The sequence below is a fragment of the Calidris pugnax genome, unplaced genomic scaffold, assembly GCF_001431845.1.
Source record: "Calidris pugnax isolate Ruff unplaced genomic scaffold, ASM143184v1 scaffold44, whole genome shotgun sequence".
Lineage (NCBI taxonomy): Eukaryota > Metazoa > Chordata > Aves > Charadriiformes > Scolopacidae > Calidris > Calidris pugnax.
In genome coordinates, this window is record NW_015094506.1 from 16,081,754 (window position 1) to 16,102,731 (window position 20,978).

The 20,978-nt window shown below is 44.3% G+C and overlaps 1 protein-coding gene across 1 annotated transcript in view; it reads right to left on the reverse strand.

Annotated features, from left to right (window-relative positions):
* Nucleotides 1-20,048: 20,048 nt before the first annotated feature.
* MYF5 (myogenic factor 5) overlaps nt 20,049-20,978 on the reverse strand; it is a 1,697-nt gene continuing 767 nt past the window's right edge. Inside the window, exons 2-3 of the mRNA XM_014963510.1 lie at nt 20,628-20,703; nt 20,049-20,495 (exon numbers count right to left, since the gene is read on the reverse strand). Coding sequence (XP_014818996.1) covers nt 20,302-20,495; nt 20,628-20,703 — 270 coding nt within the window. The 3' untranslated portion in view covers nt 20,049-20,301. The remainder of the gene's footprint in view (nt 20,496-20,627; nt 20,704-20,978) is intronic.

The following is a 20,978-nucleotide window of genomic DNA, read 5'->3' on the forward strand; positions in this document are numbered from 1 at the left end:
GGAAATAAATTGTGGGGGTAGAAAAATGGTAGGCAATTCTTGAAAAAATTTTGTCAGGGTATACCAAGAATGTCCCCTCTTTCCTAGTCAGCTCCTTTTCAGCAAGTGGTGATTTTTACCTTCATTTAGTTCCCTGCTGACAAAGCACCGTATGAGATGACACTGATTGTGGAACAGCCATGCACACTGCTCTGAAACAACAGCTCCTCGTCTGGAACTGATGGGCATCTAGACCTGCTTGAAGGCACCACACAGTGAACTCGTACTCGTGCCACAGGTCAGAGTTACTGTGCACATCCTGACTGTGTGAGTGGGACAGATGAAGAAGATCCAGCAAGTCTGGCACACAGACCCGTGTCTGTCTGGGGTTCCAGAGATGGAAGTATGGAACCAGCCCCTGGTGATGTCCTAACATACAGTTAGAGCCTTCAGCCATCCGGGTGGGAAATGTTTGTATTATGAAAAGACATCCAGGAACCAATGTTTAATTGGTTTCAAAATTCTATTTAAAAGTAAGTTTTCAACAATAAGCAATGAGAAGCCAAGAACCTTTCTTAAATTGTTAAGGATCAAATATGCAGAAGACTATTAATTTCTCTAATAACATCATGCTTCAGCTGCAGAATTGAACATGCCAGCACCACCTTTCAAGCCTCAGTTTTGTGCGTGTCTGTGCTTATCTTGTCTGTAGTGTTGACAGAAAGAAGTTATACTATTTACCATTGGGCCCTAGCACCCCTGAAGGAAAACATAAACTTGGCTGCTTAACTCAGACTAAAATGTAGATGCGAACTAGGCCTTTGGTAGCAATATTTGTCTCCAATGTTTTATATTGCACTGAATAGACAATTTCAATAATTTGTTCCAAACCGTGTAAGATTTGTTACCTCTCTATAAATAGCAAGTTTACAGCTCTGTTGTACGGATATATCTGGCAGTCCTTCCCTGTATATGACCATGTTCAGCTGGGCAGTGACAGTGTAGAGCTCTCAGTTGAATAAATACGCTGAGGAGGACGCCTAGTGTAAAGCAGCCTTCATAGCATCTTCAGCCACTCCTTCCAGTATCATGGCTGGGGAGTTCTTTTTCTGCTAGCACTGAAAAGCAGACACACACAGGTGTACACAACATTCATTCAGCATATTTCCGGACATTTCACAGTGAATGGACGATTCAAAAAAGGCTCCATTTAACATGTGAATATTCTGTGTGCTAAGAAAGGCAAATAGCAATAAGATAACAATATGCAATAAAAGCAATATTCTTACCCTGGTAAGAATTCTATGGTTAATGTAAGTATTGCTTAATATGATTTGTGGACTGCACATAGACAGGCTCTGATCATGCTACACCTGCGGGTAGGTGCTGCTGAAGATCATACATGTGCTGATGAAAAAATTCCACAAAGCACCATTAGGCAATTGTGTAAGCCCTCACTGAAGAAGTACCTGAAACATGAAGCACGTGTCTCTGTGCATTGCTGAAGGGAACCACGTGAACCAGGTGTGGTAACTGTTTGATGTAAGTCATCAATCTCACACTGCAGCAGCTGCTCTGCTTTTGGGCTGGGGGAATTGCAAAAGGTACCCATCAAATTTGGTTTCCCTTGTAACTGATTTTCTCCAAGATGCTAATAGTCTGTACCACCACCTGGCACTACCTCCCTCAGAGTAACACCTAAACACAGTCCCAGATCATTAGATACAGCTGTATCTATGGACTAGCTGTAGAGGCATTTTATTAGCCCCCTTCTAGACACTCTAAATTTTGTCCTTTTCCTCCCCAAACTCTAACTACGGCTTTGATACTTAGCTTAGGTATGCAGGTACTTTAAAATTTTCCTTTTTTTCAGTAGGGAAAACAAACTAGGAGTTACAGTTTCTATACTACAGCTTATCATTTCAGGCAGCTTCCTCTCTGAAAGACCTGGAAGAAGGCAATACCCAGAAAGCGAAAGCATTGGCTTGATAAATACAGGAAGAATCAGAAAACTGGCACCAGTGTTTGAAAGAGAAAAGGAGCTCACCAGAGGTGAGCAGTCAGGGTGATGAAACAGTCCTACCCTCAGCAAGCTCCAGTGGTAAAGGCCAGGCATGAACAACCTTCACTTTTTTTCCCCATGAAATATAAGGTGCAAAGACAGCACCTGGGGGTAAGGCAAGGGCCAGATCTGCTGTTCAGTCTTCATCTTCTGAGTGACTTAACAGCAGCGCAAGTTCTTCAGCTCTGTTAGAAAGCCACTTACTCTGATAAGGGTTACAATCCTGAACAAAGAGGAGTAAAACGAGACATATGCTCATCCTGGTATTGACTTTAAAGACTTTAAGGATAAGTAAGGAAAAAAAACAAACCATATTTTGACAAAATGTATGTTGATTGCTTGAAAGCTTCAAGTAATAATTTCCTGACATCTACAAGCAAGTCTTCCACTGAGGCTGGTGTGGCTGAGGCTGTTTTCTTCCTTGTGTCCCTGGCTAAATCTGGGATGATTGGCTTAAATCTGAATAGAGCAAGGACATGGGAAATAAGTCATTGTCTCTAATGCAAGTGGAAGTGATTTTCATGAGATTCTGAAGAGTTTCCAACCAGATTCTTTGCTGAACTAATGAACCCTTGGCAGCTATCTGCATAACAATTAGCACACCTCCAAAGCATGACTTGGAAGCAGTCATCTTGCCTTTAGTAAATTATTCAGCTCAGATAGTCAGGAGTAATACTGATCTGGCTTACCAAGGAGATGAGTACAATCTTAAAGCAAATTTGCTCTGCAAGCCAGGAATCAAAGCATGACAATCTTCAAAGCTGGAGAAAAAATAGGAGGAAAAAAAAAAGAATACTTCCAAATGTCAAATCAGATGAAAATTTGACAGATTCCTCTGACTGTAAAAGTAACTGTTGAAGTGGCTGAAGTGACTCAGGAGTCAGTCAGAACACCTGACATTATTTTTTTCAGAATCCAGTGTCAGTGAAGGTGCAATTCATTGCAGCTAACATCTCTCTAACACAAAGGTTTCTGGTCTAAGCCAAGCATGAGCCTCTGCAGTTAATGGAGTGAACAATTATCTCCAAGGGGTGATCCACCTCATCTTTGTAACAGTTACTGACATAATATAATTATTTTTTTTTTTTCCAGTGAAGACAGCAGAAGAATTTTCTAATCATACTCCTCCATCCTCCTCCCCTCTGTGTTGCCACCCCAGCTTTAACAGGTTTCAGCTTCATCCATTGAAGCAGCATAAAACCTTTCTTTCACCTTCCCAGTTGAAAGTTCTGTGATTTCTTAGTTTGTTTGAGGAACATCTTATTCCCAACTTGTGGCTGAAGAAAATATATTGGGTAATTATATCTCTCCCATCTCAGAATATTGTTAATGGGAAATGCCTCTTTTTCCTCATTCACTACAGAGGGAACCTAGAGGAATAGATCAGATAGGAAGCCTACATTTTAGATGCTGCATAATGCAACAATCTGGCTGACGAGCACAAAACCATTTACCACCTGGACAGTAACTGCCAAAGATTAGTGCAGAGAAGCCAAGCAAACTCTCTGACTGTATGAAATGAAGGGGCAATTACTGAGACAAATAACTACGTCTGCACATTGCCTGTAGCATACAGACATTACTGAATCAACAACTGCTCAGATGTAATTCTAGGAAATTGCATGCTACCTGGCTACAAAACCATCTGGTGATACGTCTTTTGTTGGTTTCAAGAGAATATAACATTAAAGATCAGGGGGCTCACTCTGGCTGAAACCAGGGCAAGGATCCTCGTAGTCCAACTCCAAAGAGTAGAAAGTGGGGCAAGCGCTGCAGTAAGCTCCCTCCTCCCCATAACTGTCTTCCAGCAACTTTGAGTTCCTTGGAAGCTTCTTGAACCAAAACCAGGTGTCATTGCATTTAGTAGCCCTTGATTAATTTCTCTTACATTTTCTTTTCTAGGGGCTTTGTGAAGCTAGTGATTTCGGCAACCGCTCGTCCTGCAGCAGAGTTTCACAGTTTACTTACACATCTTGAAAATAACCTTTTCCTTTTGTTTTAAACTGACTTTTGTTTTTTCCATTAATTTGATGCCCTCTGGTTGCTCTACTGGGACAGACATTAAACAATCATTCCCTCTCTGCCTTCCTGTGCCACTCATGGGCTTTTATCATGCCCTTGCTTTTTATCTAGGTCTTTTAATGCAGAGTTGCATCTTCCTTGAGTCATCAATCTTCTGATGCTGGAAAAGTGGTAAGAATTAAAAACAAAACAAAAGTCCTAGGTTACTCTGCAACCTACATTCCTTGTAGAGAAGCTCTTTGGGAATCTTTGATGATATTTATTGCCTTGCCATGAATTTTTTCCTGTTCTGCTACATAAGTCTTCAGAAGGGATTAATAGATGAGCCTGTTTAGACTGAGGACACACAGATTTGTATAATAGCATAGTGATATTTTCTGATTGTTCATTATCCCTTTCTCTATAACACTTAGTACCATTTATTATAACTCTCAGATCTCTTTCCTGAGTGACAATTAGAAAGATAACCCACGATTTTATAAGTGGTCAGCAGTGTTTTTCTCTGTGTCATCAATTTATATTTATCAAAACTGACTTTCATCTGCCATTTTAACAGCCAGTCCCATAAAGTCCTTCTGCGGTTCTTACAGACAGTCCTGGTTTATTATTTACTGGCCTGATTTATTAACATCAGTAAACTTTTTCTCCTCGCCAATCAAGTGATCTTTTTCCAGCTCACTTATGAATATGTTATACAGTGCAAATCCCCACAGGAGTTCACTAGTGACTCCACTGTGAAAACTAACATTATTTCAACATTCTCCTGTCTACCTTTTTTCTCCCATTATTTATTTATCCAAGCAAAAGGAATGACAAGACTCCTATACAATTTTGATTGCTTTTTAAAAGTGTTAACTTTTTAAAAGATATTTCATAGAATCATAGAATGCTTTGGGTTGGAAGGGCCCTCAAAGATCATCTAGTTCCACCCCCCCTGCCATGGGCAGGGACACCTCCCACTAGAGCAGGTTGCTCAAAGCCCCATCCAGCCTGGCCTTGAACACCTCCAGGGATGGGGCATCCAAAATTCGCTGGGCAACCTGTTCCAGTGTCTCACCACCCTCATAGTAAAAAATTTCTTTCTGATATCTAATCTGAATCTTTTTTCTTCCAATTTAAAACTGTTTCCCGTTGTCCTATCATTACCCTTCCTGGCAAAGAGTCCCTCCCCAGCTCTTCTATAGGCACCCTTCAGATATTGAAAGGCCGCTATATTTATGCAATTAAATTGTTAAAGAGCAATTTCCAGTTGTAGTAGTTATACACAAAGTTGTTTGCGGCTTTTTATTTTACCTCTTCCCTCCTCCAGAGAAGTTTCAAATTTGAGAGCTGCTGGTAGAGGGGGTTCGGAGGTAGTTCAGTACTCAAGACTGTTGCTTGAGTACTTGAGTAACAGGGCTGTTGCTCATACCTCCCAAGACTGAGTTCTTCTGGGCATGGATACATGGAAAGCAATATGGAAAGGAATATTTGTTTGTAAACAAGACAAACTATGTAGTAAACAAAATAGCTCCCTGTATTTTACATACATTTTGCTTTGTGTAATAGGCATTTCCCTCTTCTTTTTACTTGCAAAGCAACATCAACAACAAAACCCCAACAGGCAGAGCTTAGTCTCAGTGATGGACTGAAAAAGACATATGGAAAAAAGAACAAAGACATTATTTCATTAAAACCTGAGCAAAAGAAATGTTTATATTGCAAAAAAAATATATTTTATTTACTTTAACTGCCTGCCTGGTGCCGTCTAACAATTGCTTTGAGAAGAACTAATAGGAATGACAGAAAAATGCAACCGTTGCATTTACCACATAAAACCATAACAGAGTTAGCAACCTGCTAATGCGCCTGGTGGCTCCTCAGTCCGATGGGCACAGTATTTGTCACCTGGTGGTTTGGACCCACCCCCGGGGGCATGCCATGCTTCCCCAGCTGCTGTCCTGCTGCCCGGAGCTGCCCCTGCCTCTGGGGATGCTCTGGTTGCTGCCCACACGCACTGCCTTACTGCACGATGTGTGTGCTGCCCTGTACGGCTGCAGTGACTGTACAATCTTTGATCCTCCCTTCTACCCCAAACATTTGCCCTGAGGCCAAACACTGCCCATTTTTCCGTAGAGCTACAGTCACTCTGTATCTTTAAACTAATGCATTTGTGATGCTTCAAAGAAAATCCAAAACAAGCAAGCAGGATCTGTGTCTGAAGAACCTTTTGTTCATGAAATGGCGAGCCATTGCTGCATTTTACAACTAGAACCCCAAATCCTTTAAAAAGACAAGTCCAAACTCTGTCTGAAACCCATTCCCTGACTGTTTGAAGCACCACCTGCCTCTTGCTAAAGGAAAACACTCCAGAAACCAAGTTCATACTGAAAATCATAGAATCATAGAATCATAGAATCATTGAGGTTGGAAGAGACCCTTGGGATCATCGAGTCCAACCATCTACCCTACTCTACAAAGTCCTCCCCTACACCATATCCCTCAGTACCGCATCTAAACGTCCCTTAAACACAGCCAGGGATGGTGACTCAACCACCTCCCTGGGCAGCCTGTTCCAATGCCTGACCACTCTCTCTGTGAAGAATTCCTTCCTAATGTTCAATCTAAACCTACCCTGTTGGAGCTTGAAGCCGTTCCCTCTCGTTCTATTGTTAATTACCTGTTATTAAATGTTAGCCATATCTAGGCAGGATCAATTAATTTCACCAAAATTCATAGCAGATGGCACATAACATCATAAATCATTCTGCAGAAAGTTTACCAGTATCGAACTAGATACAATAGCAAATTATCACAGAAACCCGCCATGTGCAGATTTTAAGATACTATAAAAAAAGGTGACAAAATTACACTTATGCAATCAGCATATGACTAACCGTGCTTTTTTAGCACTTTTAAAGTGCTATTATTTATCAGGTACTGATTATCTCTTAAAGGTACAATCACAGATCAAAACCTCATTGCAATGTGTGGTACTAAAAAACAGAAGAAATGATTGCCATCTGCAGCCCAAGGCACGCAACCACACACCTGGATCTATAATGCATTGGCTTCACCAGGGAGTCCATTCCATCATAAGCTGGCCATGCACATAAATATCCTACTGAACTGAGATCTTAAAACCAGAATATCTTAAGGTATTCAGGTGCCTCTAAGTAGAGACAACATCCAAAGACTAGATCCCAAAGGCATCACAGGTGCTAGGAAAATCCTCCCTTTTAAACATTGAAGATCAAAAATGAGCTTTTTCAGGGTAATCCCTTGGGTGTCAATAACCTTGAGGGTACCAATAGTTACGTGCCTCAGTTTCCACAAGGACATTTCTGGAAGCCTGCTCTTCCTGACAGCGCCCTTTCTCATCTCACCTTGTTTCACCCTCTCTGAATCCCAACCAGAGAAGCTCCCACATCACTCACTTCCCCAAAGAGGTAGGTGGCCATTGCAGCCCTGTATTCATATCCACTTTGTGTGGCCCTTCACTAGAGTTGTAGATATAGCATGATTTATCCTGTACTACTATTACACAGCCCAGCAAATGGATGGTTGGATCAAACAACTCCTAGTTAAGCATTTCTGCTGGCGACAACTACTTGTTTAAGAGTCTGACACATAATCAGTAAATGCAAATGGGATGGGAAGAGGTAGTTGATGAAACTTGGGGTGCAAAGTCAGGTTGGGGATGACAATTTTGTGAGGGTGGTGAGGCACTGGAACAGGTTGCCCAGAGAAGTTGTGGATGCCCCATCTCTTGAAGTGTTCAAGGTCAGGCTGGATGAGTCTTTGAGCAACCTGGTCTAGTGGGAGGTGTCCCTGGCCAAGACAGGGAAGTTGGAACTGGATGATATTCAAGGTCCCATCCAAACGATTCTTTGATTTCAGGAGAGCTGACCACAGCTTTATCAATGCCATGAATCAAGTTACACATATGAATTCTTAAATTGATAAATTACAATTTAATGGGCTGCAGTAAACTAAGTGGTCAGGACATTCTGGGTCATCTCCAGGGTGGGGTTTGACATTCTATGCCCTTTAATTTGCCTTTAGTTCTGTGCCTTTCTGTAGTTCCCAGAAAAGTGTCCCTTATTAACTGATCTCCTGTTTGCAGTTTTAAACCACAATCTAAACAGCTAGCTTTGGGGTTTTTTTTCATTTTAAATATTCCTATAATTCATTGGGTTGATTTGCACTAGTAAATTCTTTGTAGATGCAGATACTTCCTAGCTGGAGTGGAGCCATATAATGAACTTAGTTCTGCCCAGCTTTACTCTTTATTCCAACATAATTCCTAATACTTGCAGAACAAAGCACTGGAAAATGTGAGAATGAGATTAAAGGACAGTTTAATCTGATGAAGTCCAAAGTTCCAAATTAGGACTGTAGAGGAAACCATAATTTGTAGAGATGGTGCCATTTGGTGTGTCACCTTCATTTTTAGTTAAGAAGATTGGGAAGCAGTAAAAAAAAGGGCTCAGTTTAAAGGCATGAGGACAGCATCCACCTTCATTTATTCCATATCCTGAGTGACTCAGATGGAAAATGGTTTTGTGCATTCTGCGCATCACACCACAACATCCACATCACAACAACTTCTGAAAAGTATAAGCAGCAGCCTCGCTTTTTGTCATGCATTAGTAATAGGGGATGGATTTCTCAAGGCAGCATACACTTTTCAAGCAGTTTTTCCTTTGGGGGAAGAGATAAGGTACAGGCAGGATAAGCAGTTAAAAGCATGTGTACTGGGAGATGGACCTCGCTGCTTTAGCATCCTCAAATATGCAAAATCCCAGGAGTCCGACATGGGTCACTGCCACCACTTTAGCTCACTTCATCACTCCACCATAGGATTTTTAGGGATACCGGTTAAAAAAAACCAACAGTAGTGACAAATGCTGGTGCCAGAAAAGTACAGGCATGTGGGAATCATGCCATACTGCCTATGGTGCAGAGACAGGACAAAAAAAAAATCTGCCTGGACATTTCTGTATCCTTCAGCATTACCCCATGAGTGTCTACCCCCACACATATTCATTCTAAGGGTTTTCAAGCAAGCAATTACTTGAGCATCGGAAAAAAGACTGCTACATGCTGTGCTGTGCTGCCGGAACACAGGGCACTCCCAGTCCCTGCAGCGTGTCCCAGCAACACTGGGCTTTGCAGCTGAATTTTCTCGGTAATATAACAGAGATAACACAACAACATGCTCCAGCACGTGCGCCTGAGCTTACTGCTGGTGCTAGTTCACCCTCAGTTCATTAACCTTCTTCCCATATACACACGGATTTCTCTTTCTCTATTTCTCATTCAGTGGTCTGGGCTGCTGCAGCAGCTACTACATGTCATAAGCAAAGCTGTTCATCTTTCTTGGACATGACTATTCAAAGTACACAGTCACCATTGGAAAGAGAGCCCCTCCAATACTTGACAAAGGCAGATAATAAACTATTGCACATTGCTATTCCAGTGCGTACACATGTTATTTGTCAGAAGCCTTGATGCAATCATCCTAGAGCTCCAGCTTGCCCCAGGAGGATCAGGTTTGGCAAGGAAACCTCCTCTAGAAAGCAAGAAGGTCTAGAAATATTGACCTGAGTCACTCAGCAAACAGTTGTGGCGGATTAAGACCTCCCGGTTACTACTGCTCATACTCCCTCCCAGGCCACAGCAGAGTCAACGGCCATTCCTGCCTCAGGGGCTCCAGTTCACAGTCCAGCATCCAAGCAAAGATCCACCTTCCGCAGCAGCCCAGTGGTTGCAAAGTTCTTGGTCCTGGATGTCCATGTTGAGGAATCTTCCATGGGCTGTAAATCCTAATCCTGCCTATTCTGCACAATGAGAAGTATGCCTCCTTTGTGACCAAAATACATGTCTCATCAAGCAAGGGACACACATGAAAGTCAGGATGAGCAGATTGCTGCCATCACATTGCCTGAGCATACACGAGTGGCCTTAAGAGCACAACTGGCCGTGGTCTCTTTGCAGGATGGAGAACACCAGAAGTTTAGCCATTTACTAGTTTTGTTTCCAGCCACAGGACCAAAAAGATCCCTCAGAGCCCTTCAGAAAAAGGGGGTCATATGCCACACAATTTATCCACCTCCTGGGGAGGAGGAAGCTGATTTGGGGGCAAATTAATTGTCTGAGAGGCCAAAGTCATCCTGTGAGTTGCAGGAAGGACAACCTGGTTTAGTCATGCAGTGGAACAGCTCAAATATGCACTGCAGACCCCATGGCCCAAAACACCCTCTTCTCTCCTAATCAAAGCAATCCCTTCAATACAGGCAGGAAAGGGCACTGACTCGCCTTCACTCGTTATGAGTGAGTGCTGGAAGTGATAACCTGGTTAACAAAAGAGGAACAACTTCACACCCCCCTTCTACTTCGTAAATGAAGCGTTTATTCCTGCTAAGATCATGACAGGCAGGGCTCAGGCACATGAAAGAAAGGAAAATCTTGTCTCAGGGAAGGCACTGTATTCCAATCCAGATTAAGACATTTAAGTAAAACATGTTCTTCATCAAGTTCTTCTTGCTGTTTCAGCACAGCCCTGCTTTGCATAATGTATTCCCAGACATTACACTGGGGCCCAAGTGCCTCTCTGTAGGTTGTGAATTTCCCGTATTTATGGTGTTCTGTAAAGTTAGAAAATGCACTTGGCACTGGGGAGCCCTCACCCCCCTGGTGGCTCTGGAGTCTGATTCTCAAATATATTTAAACACCTAATCCCACTGGAGAATTTGAGCCTTCTCGAACCCTGTCTGCCACAGGATTTTGAAAAGTGCCTAACTCCTATAGATTTCAATGCTTTAAATAGCACAGTTGATTTCTTTTAAAGTCATATGTATAAAATTCTGCACTGCAACATTTTACAGAAACAGGATTTTAAAAAAAATCTTACATTCATTCTTTAGAAAATCTGTCCCTTAGATTTCAGAACTTCTGGGGGAAAAAAAATAGGCTTTGTTCTGCACTTCCTAATTTTTTAATTCAGACTAGAAAGATTTTTGCCATGATTAGAACTACTACTGGGCCCAAAATAGATTTCCATCTTCAAACACTCCCCAGTGACAGCTGAGTAGCATAATGATGCTTTATCCCATGTTACTAACAAAATAAATTGCTTTTCCAGCACACACACAGAGCTTTATAAAAAGAATAATCCCACTGGAAAAATGATTCTTCAGCTTTGAATTCCTGCACCCAAAAGGGCCTCAGCGGCAGCAGCCGCCTCTGGAGAAGCCAGAGGGAGTGAAACCCCACAGAAACATAGGGCATCACTTGAAGGTGGGCACTTCTCTTAAAACCAAAAAGAAAATGGATTATAGTACGCTTATATCCCAGTGCTGCTGAATTATTTTTAATTTTAGAATTATTGGTCTGCTATACTTTCTGCTGGATCAGTGTTATGCTTATAAATTCCAATTTTCAGGCTACAGCTATTTGAGTCACATTTGGCTGGGACATACAGCATATGCTCTCAATATGAATTGGATATTTTTTTTTCCATTCTCTTACGAATTGCTTCATTGCATTTAATTGCAGTGGGAGAATTACAGTGTCAAAATTAATCCAGAAGCTCTTCCCCCAACTTCCAGCTCTAAATTAGAGCCCGAGTCTGCTGGCCTGCCATGCAGAAGAGCACAGACCTCAGCTCAGGACCTGGCAGAGTCCTGCCTGAGTGTGCTTGGCCTTAGAAAACTTTGGGTTATCCTGGCAGAAAACCCCACTGTGTATAGTCCTGGGAGTGAAACCCACCAGCTTGGAACTGCACTAACCCATGGGATAAGACGTATTGTGTGTTGCAGGTCTCCTAGGATGTTTTAACTGGCAGCACCGGCATATTCCAAGCAGACTGAGATGCTTCAGTTTGAAATCCCCTTTGCAGGTGTGTGTTCACTACTGGGCAGCAGTGGAGAAGACCACGTTGTGTGGAGCAGCTCAGCAACTTTGTGTGGTGTGTGATGGGAGGCTTGGTCAAGCCCCAGGACTGTTTAATGTTGGAGCAATGCTCATTTGCTGCTCTAATTTGTGCAACACGGGCAGTTCTCAGATACCCCATATTTTCAACCAGGCTATACACTGCTTTTCTCTTTTTTCTAAAGGAAACATGAAACAGAAACTTAAAAGAATTCATAAAACACAAAATTTGCCAGGCACATTCAGCACATTCATTTCTGGAATTAGATGAAGGGTTGTAGGTGTTGCTCACAGCTTTTCACCAAATGACCTTCAAGGTCAGAATTGAACAGAGCTCTTCAGGTGCATAAAACACACAGAACTTCACCCTTGGAGAGCTACTGTCTGCCACAAGCCTCTGACTTCTCTAGTGAAGCTTCTGAGCTTTCCAGAACAATTGTCTGCAGCAACATGATAATAAAACTACTGTGGAAAGGCTTTGCCAAATACGCTATGGATATTTAAATCTGACATGCCAGGATTATTTATAATAAAAATTAATTAGGGGTTGAAGAGTTCAGTCAAGCATAGGATGACCAATCTCCAGACAAACTTGTCCCATGTCAGCTTATATAAATAATCTGGTAATACTTATATACTATTTCTCTTCCCCCAATCCACTATAATCATAAAGGAACTCCTCGCTTTTATTTTTAAGCCTTGAACTTGCTAAAACTTGCATATGTAAAGTATGTCTACACATAGGTTATTTCCACTGGTTCAAAAGGATGTAAAAATAAGCTTGGTTGCATCTTACTCTAAGATCTTATACACAGTGATTTCTTTTTAACGATTCTAATTAATTTGTTTTAAATGTGAATGGTTTTATTATACGCTCAGCAAAATTTTCTCTCTGACTGTACTCTATTTTTAAGTATATAGATAGGCAAACTGTAAAAAAATAAATTAGGCTCCAGAGCAAGGGATCTTCAAGAGTCCTTGCATTTACTATGTATGCTGGTATTCAGTAAGAGCTGGTTGGCATTCAAGACTGTCAAAAAATCTCTGCAGTTATTGTAATTTCAAGCTCCTACTTCTGGAAATCCAGGCCAAATAAAACAGAAAACATGATTGTACTTGTTATTCCACAGTGCGTGAATAGAGCGTGGGCCCTGGCTCTCAGGCACGCTGCGAGCTGTGTGAACCGCTGTTACCCATTATAATTGCAATAAAAAACGATTTTCCACAGCACTCCTCATTTAAAGAAAACTCCCTCTCGAAAGGGGGTTTTGGGGAGCAGCACAGCACATCTCCCAAGGATTGCTGAGCTGAAAGGGCCAACCCCTGAAGCTTCTGAGGCAGGAGGAGGGAGGCAGAGCTGGCGGGGAAGGCGCTGGGCAGCCTTCGGGCCGGGCAGCACCTTAGACCCAGGCTCCCTGCAGTAAAGCCTCAGAATTAGCCGGGCTAGGCCTTATTTAAGCTCAATTACCAAAGCTGTGCCCCTGCCCTTGTTTACCCTCAGCAGCGGTAGCCCCCTCCTTTTGGGACAAAAGGCACAGTTTCGGATACCAGAGGATTTGGAGCGGAGGATCTGGATATTTTAATGTTGTTCAGGCTTCAGTCATCATGAATATCACTTTACAGCTTGGCGCATAAACAGTCCATTTCTGAGGCATGAGAAAACGAATATATTGTAACTATATTCTAGGCCTTCTGGCCCAAATCTGTTCCTGGTGAAACTCCAGGGGTTTCAGCGGAGTTGCGGCAAGAATAAACTTAGCTGTCTAGCTATACTTTATAATACACTATTTCTGATTAAAAGACAGTTTACTTGAAGATAAAGATTTGTTTCCATATATATTAAATCAAAACGGCATTCAAACTTGTTCATGTAACCAAGGGCATTGTTTATAAACAATAAAACTTTTTATAGATGGAAAAAAATGTAGAATAAAAAAGCAGTAATAAAAATAGAACTATTCATTTTATAAGTGGTAATGTAAGAAAGTATGGTATTGCTGAAATGATGTATTAAAGCAAGACTATACACCAAAATACATACATTTTTTTCTCATAGTCCTTATCTTCCAGAGAAAAGAGAGAGGCAGCGGCACGGGTTGTGGGAGGCAGACATGGCCAGGAGACCCCTCAGAGCAGACCACTTCTGCTTGAGAAGTCAAATTTCGCGAGCACTTTTCTAAAAGGAGCTTTCACTGTCCTGCGTATTAGGAAGTTCAGAAATAACAAGTTTCACATTTCAAAGTTCAGTCATTTTTGTATTTTGCCCAGGCGATAAACATGTGAGAAATTTGTACCCTGTGAAAAATGTGCATTTCAGGCACTGGTAGGATACAGCTGTCCTGGCCCTTGTTTACTTGGTTTCTCCTCTCCTTCATGCTCAGCACGGGGGATTTTCAAGTTATTAAACTTTTTCCCAGTTGCCCAGAGTCACCATCCCATTACCCCACACTGAGTAGCTGCTTATACAGCCGTGAGACAACAATCCCAGCTTTCTGTGCTTACCTTTCCAGCTTCAGCAAGAGCCCTCTTTCCTATCACCATCTTCCAAAAGGAGTTCCCAATTTATGAGACTCTCACTTTCCCTGGGACTGGGTGTTGTCGCCCACATTTCCAGCAACCAAACAGCTTCAGATTATCAAAGTGTCCCCTTTCTCACTGCATGAGATACCTCCATTGGATGTGTCTTCCTTGGCCAGTAGCACAACAGGGATGAACTCCTACACACTGGGTGACCAGGTAGAGAGTCTCATAGACTTTGCAAGGAAAATGAGGGTGGATGCTTAAACTCAGGTTGAGGACCAAAATATCTCAATTTAATCATGCTGGGATTATGAATTTAAATCTTACTACTTAGGTGCTGCCCAAGACTTCACTTCTGAGGTCCTGCAGGGGCCCAGCAGGATGGTGCTCACTGAACTGCAGAAGCTTTGCAGGTAAGCCATTCACCTACATGTTTGGGAGTTCACAGCATTATATATATGAGAATATGAGGCCTGAAGGACTCCCAGTTGCTTATTTGAGACATAACTTTAATGAAACATAGGTGTCACAGGAACAAAATGACAGGCATACACCAGAGGAGAAGGGAGCTTTGTTGTCTGTTCCTGATAACAACTTGATACCATCCAATGAAGACAGAATCATGAAGTGAGGACCAGAGCAAAAGCATCCACCTCCCAGATGCCCAACTGACTCTACTCCAGCCACTTCTGAGGGGTCTTAATGTTTTTTGAGCTACTTTTTCAAGTCACTGAAATAGCTTAGTTAAACCTAAAAATTGTTGCTATGATCTCTACTGTCTATGAAGGTGTTTACCACAAGTCTACACATAGAGCCTTGAATTTGAGGAAGGGATTTCAGGTACATACTTCGGATTCACCTTCCGTGTGGCCAGCAGAGACACTTCCTCTTCTGCTTTTCAAAGCACTCAGGCAGCGAGTTTCAGAATTGCACAATTAGCTCAATCTGAAGGTGCTCCAAAAGGGCAATTGTAGAAAAAAACACTTTTCGGAATGGAAATACTGTTTGTCTTCCTATTTCTTCAAAACATTACAAAGTAGAGAGGAAAACAAACAAATTACTACTTTTTCATACTAGTGAAAAAAAAAGAAAAACTCACCAAAAAAAAGAAACCCACAACATCTTGCATATATGGTTACTTAAAGCATGGAAATGAGGGAAACAGAATGATTTATCAGCAGATTCAAATAGTTCCATCTACAAAAAAAAACCACTCTGTTGCAGTAGCGATGCATTTGCTAATGAAGCCTTTGACTGAGCTATACACAAGTGTAATTGAAGTTATAGTCATTGTTTGCTCACCATTAATTAAGGAGTTATTGATTTATTATTTTAATACATTCCGTGTAATCCAACTATTCAAGGCAACGGGCTGGATTCAAATGTGATTTAATACACAATTTGGTTCCCTATAATGTATTATAGGTGCACCAGCTTGAGTTTTATACTCCGACCAGACCTTTGCTGGGTTCTTGAGTCCCTGCTAGTTAGCTGAGTCCCACTGCAAGCAGTAAGATTTGGCACTTAAGGAAAAAAATCAGACTTCTTTGTAGGATTTAATTTTTGCATAGCATACAGGTCATAAGGATTTTTAAAACAGAAAATAATATCCGTTCAAAAGCATATATTCATAGAAGATCAGAGAAATAAAGATAAAACACAGACATTTATTCTTCTGCTATTCCAGGTTTGAAGGCCCCTCGGAGAGTATCAGATTCAAACGCCCTTGATTTAACACCGACACTGAGCTACCTTTCTGATCTCTCCCTGGGCTTGTTGACCCTCGTATATCACGCCCACTGCCACCTTCTTCAAGTAGATCTGAGCAATGCCTTTGGCATCATAGCCACCACCATCTTCCAGCAGATTGCCAGACAGTCCACCAATGCTACTAATGCTCAAAACGAAGTCAGACTCCAGGACTGCATGGTACCTTTCAGCTGGTCTGGGATAACTCCCTCAGTCCAGCCCTGGTCTGGTGGGTGGGTTTACGTCTCGGACCAAATGGAGAGAACAGCATGAGATGTAGTGAGAGCAAAGGCGGACACTGGTGAAGCTTAAGCTCAACAGAAAACCCAATGAAAGCACAAGAAAAATAGCTCTGAAGTCTGTTTTTCACTCATTCCACTAATCCAGTTAGCTACAAGAGGAGCCTACCCTGATACCCCAAGGCAGCACGTGGACAGATGCACTGCTTGGCCCCTCCACATTTGAGGGTAAACTCCTCCATCCCACACACAGGGTCAAATTAGCCAGCAGGATCCCAGCCCGGTCTCCAGCTGGCCAAGCTCATTAGGTCTTTAGCTGCCAGGAAGGCAGTTGTGGCCAGCTGTAAGGCTGATACCCCCGTGCAGAGCCTGCCAAAGGTCAGCAGTCATCGGCTGGCCAGCTGTAGGTCCTCCTGTGGGACCCCAAGGTCCAGCTGAGAGAAGCCAGGAGAAGTGATGAGCGAGTCAAGAGCTCTGCAGAGGAGGAGGAGGGGAGGGAGCAGGTCTGGGGTGGGGAGAAGTCAGCTGCCTGCTGTGGTTAAGTCTGACTGCTCCTGACAAGCAGGCTGAGCGGGGAAGGCGAAGATGCTGAGTTTCCCCTGAAACGCAGCCTAGGTGTTCCTAGGCATATTCTGACAAACAGTATGAATTAAGACCTCTTCATCCTCAGAGAACTAATTACTAGAAGTTTTTCACTTTAAAAAGCCTTACAACAGGAGATGAAAGAGGCTGACCTTTTCCTGCAGGAAAAATGAGTGTTTTTCCACACAAGCAACTCAGAAATACAAACATAGAGCAAGCAGGATTTTTGTCCTAATGTTGTACATGAGAGATCTTTGCTAGGTTCCTTTGTCAGTTTTGCAATGTACAGTGGAATTTTTAATCTGTGATTAAAATATGTGTTTCACTGAAGATCTCTGCTTTGTTTCTTAACAAAAGATAAAAAATAGAAGCTCTTCACACACACACAAAAGTACAGCTGCCTCCCTCAGTCAGAATATAAGCCCAGAAAGCATGATTTTCAGAGGCAAAATTAAAATAAAAAATTAATTTTTCTTTTAAAATGGCACCAAATTATGCCTTTCATTCAGTGAGTGATAGTCGGAAAACTTGCAGCTTCTGTGTTACATTACTCTGACACCACGAGGCTTCCCTCCGCCTGCCTGTGAGATCAACTGCCTGTCCTTGCCGAGCTGGCAGCGCTCAGCCGCGTAGTAGGAGTTGACAGAGGTGGAGCTCAGGTCTTCTAGACCATCATCTTCTCTTGTATTAGTGGGCACAGCCATCTTTACATGAACTTGAACACAGAGAATACAAATCTTTCTTTTCGATTACACTTATTATTATTATTATTGAATATGCAAATCTGACCACAACAGTGTATCTTCCAAGACAGCAGCTTTTGCACCTTGCTCTTCCCAGTCCACGGGCTAGAGGTGGTTTCATGGTGCTAACTTCCACTTCTGAGGATTACAGCACGCTTCGGCTCATGGGAGCTTTGTTTATAGATGTCCTGTAATTAAGAGTTTGTTTTCTTGGTATGTATAACAAAACCCTCAGATTGTAATCTAGTCTAGTAGGACGGAGGAGGCTGTGGACAAACATCCCACAGACGGGATAGTTTCTCCTCGCTCTCTGAAAAGCTGCTTCTCAGAAGTATTGACCTTTTTGCAACTCTTAAAATGTCTGCCAGCCAAAGAGAGGTGTACATTACCAACATGTGATTTGCTAGTGTTACTCTGCATACTTCACAGGCGATGGCTTGCCAAGGTCAGCACAGTGCAGAATGAAATGCTGAAAGTTCTCCAGCTTAGCTCATTTTAAACCATCATTTACAATTATCTGCACTGCATTAGATCCTGCCCCTCAGCTGTATCCTTGGGGCTGTGTTTCGGTTGAGAGGAGCGAGCGCCACAGCACTGCAGCCATGTGTCAGAAATCATGAATAAAATCAGTGACACTCATAGCCTTGCTTAGGGATTTTTATGAACTGAAGGTGCAGGAAGTGATTGCCCGTAACCAAAAAAGACTGTGTTTGAGATAAGGCACTTTCACGTTCCTGAAGCACGTATAACAACAAAAGTGTGTGAACACCTCGTTCATACCTCTGCACGACCTCAATCCAGGGGTTTCAAACCACTTTTTTTACCCAATGATTATTTGGGACCTTGGGACCACCAGAAAGCTCGTTCTGGTTAAGTCTCCTCCTGAATTACTCTGTGGGAAAGAAGACACCTCAAGGTTACATAGCAAGGGCAGAAAGTGCTTTTGAGGGAAGCAGCGCAGGAGGGGGCAGGCTGGCCTTGCCCTGTGTCACAAGCACAGCTGCCGGCTGCCCAGCTGAGCGCCTCGGGCAGGTAGGTGCCACCTCACCTTCTCTGTAGCCCTTTGTGGGAGCACAGCCTCCTTGGTGTGCTGCAAGGACGGGGACTTCCTTAAACTAGGCTTCCTCCATCCTCGGTTCAGAGGCACTGCCAACAAGCAGTCAGGTGGCAACTTTCAGTGACATGGCTAAGCTGGGCCAGGTTCAAAAGATTTATCAGAGGTGAAATGCCACTTCCAGGTCCCTTGGCCACCCATCCCTAACAACATAAACACAAATGGCAAATACGCCCTTATCCCACGCTAGTGAGGGGTATATCCCTCCCCACGCAGAGTGTTTATCATAGGAGACATCTCTGGATGCACTGAAAGAGCCCATCTCTCCATCTCTCTCTTTTTTTGGGGGGGTGTAGAAAAGTTTTGGATTACAAGTAGAGAAGTGCAAAGGGCTGGAAATTTTTTGTGGTAGAAAGACAATTTCCTTCCAGATTTAGTGCCTGGAAGGAAATACTTGTTAACTCTGAAACTCACGAAGACTTGACCTGGCCATTTCTAGACCCCTGTAAATAGAGTAATGAACTTTCATCCTGGCTGGTGGGACCAAAGTCATTAGGAACACATTGATCTATGCTGCTTTCTAAATATTGTGAAATGTACCTTGTGAAAGAGATACTTGTGGTTTGTTCTTACTAACCTTGCTAAGTTTGTCTCACAGAGCACCAAGAGTGAGAGAGAGCACAATTCCCTGACAGGGTATCAGAGCTAGATCACACAGTTGTTTTACAGAGGAGAGTCACCGTGCAGTTTTAGGGCCAAATCCTGGAATACATGTTCAGTTTTCATACCCAGGGAAAAAAACATAGTGCTTTTGGGGGAGGAAGGGAGGAGTGAGGGGAAGAAAAAAAAAAAAAAATGACAACTATGAAATAGTCTTGCAGAAAATAAAGGAAAATCTGGCCATAGCAGGGGAGCAACGGTGAGAGAATAGAGAACTTGACCATCCACATTTTTGTTCCTCCAATACCCAGTGGAGATGGCAGGCCCCAGCCCAGCAAGCCACCCCGTCACCCCATGAGGAAGCAGGTCTTCAGGCAGGCAGGAGCCGGGGGTGACCGAGTCTGGGCTGGGGCTGAACAGGGATGCTGGGGGGCACCCTGCAGCCGGGACTCGCTGCCCTCCCAGTACCAGGGAACGCACTTGAAGAACCAGAAGGCCAGACAGCTCTCTTACAGCACGTTTTATTTGCAGCGGGGGTTCCAGGGTATCGCGTGTGTCCCGAGCCCCGGGGTCTGTCTGCCCCGGGGGGGACCCCGGGCCGGGGCGCTTTGCCCCCAGCCCCGGCGGGAGGCGGCGGGGCAAGCGGCTCTGCGTCTGCCCCTCTCGCCCGGGAGGCGTCTGCGGGACGCGGCTGGGCAAGGGGGGCGATCCCGGGGGTGCGGGGGGAGCAGCGGCCCCGGAGGCGGCGGCGAGGTGCTGGCCCCCCCGGACCCCCGCTCATAGCGCCTGGTAGGTCCGTCGCGGGGGCGGCGTCCCGGGCGTCCCCGGCCCGGAGTCGATGCTGGCGCTGGGCGAGAGGGAGTCGGCGTCGCGGAGGGGCAGCCCCGGCTCCTCCGCCGGGGAGAGGCGGTCCACGATGCTGGAGAGGCAGTCCAGGCTGGACAGGGCGCCGCTCTGCTCGGCGGCATACCCTGCGGCCGGGGGAGGGGGGGACACGGGACGGCAGCGCGTTACAGCGGGGTCCCGAGCCATAAGTGGCGCGGGAAGCGGGGCGGCCCCCCCCGACCCCCGCCTCCACACTCCTCCCCCCGCGTCGGGCTTACCGTGGGCCATCTCGGGGCAGTAGACGGCGTCGAAGCTGCTGCTTCTCGCCGACCAGACGGGGCTGCCGCAGTCGGCCTGCAAGACAGCGAGGGGCGAGTGCCGTCCCGGCCGCCCTCATCCCGGGGTCGGCGGGGCGCTCCCCCCGGAGGGAAAGCGCCTGAAAGCCCGGCGGGGCAGCAGCCCCCCGCCCAGGCTGCCGTCGGGCAGCGCCTTCCGTGTCCGTCCGTCCGTCCCAACCCCCGGCCTCACGCCTTACCCCTCTACTACGCTAAGTTCGGGGGCGAGAGAGGGAGCGGGACACAAAGACGAGCCCCCGGGGGTTCGGGCTCTTGCTGGGTGTCCTCTGGCAG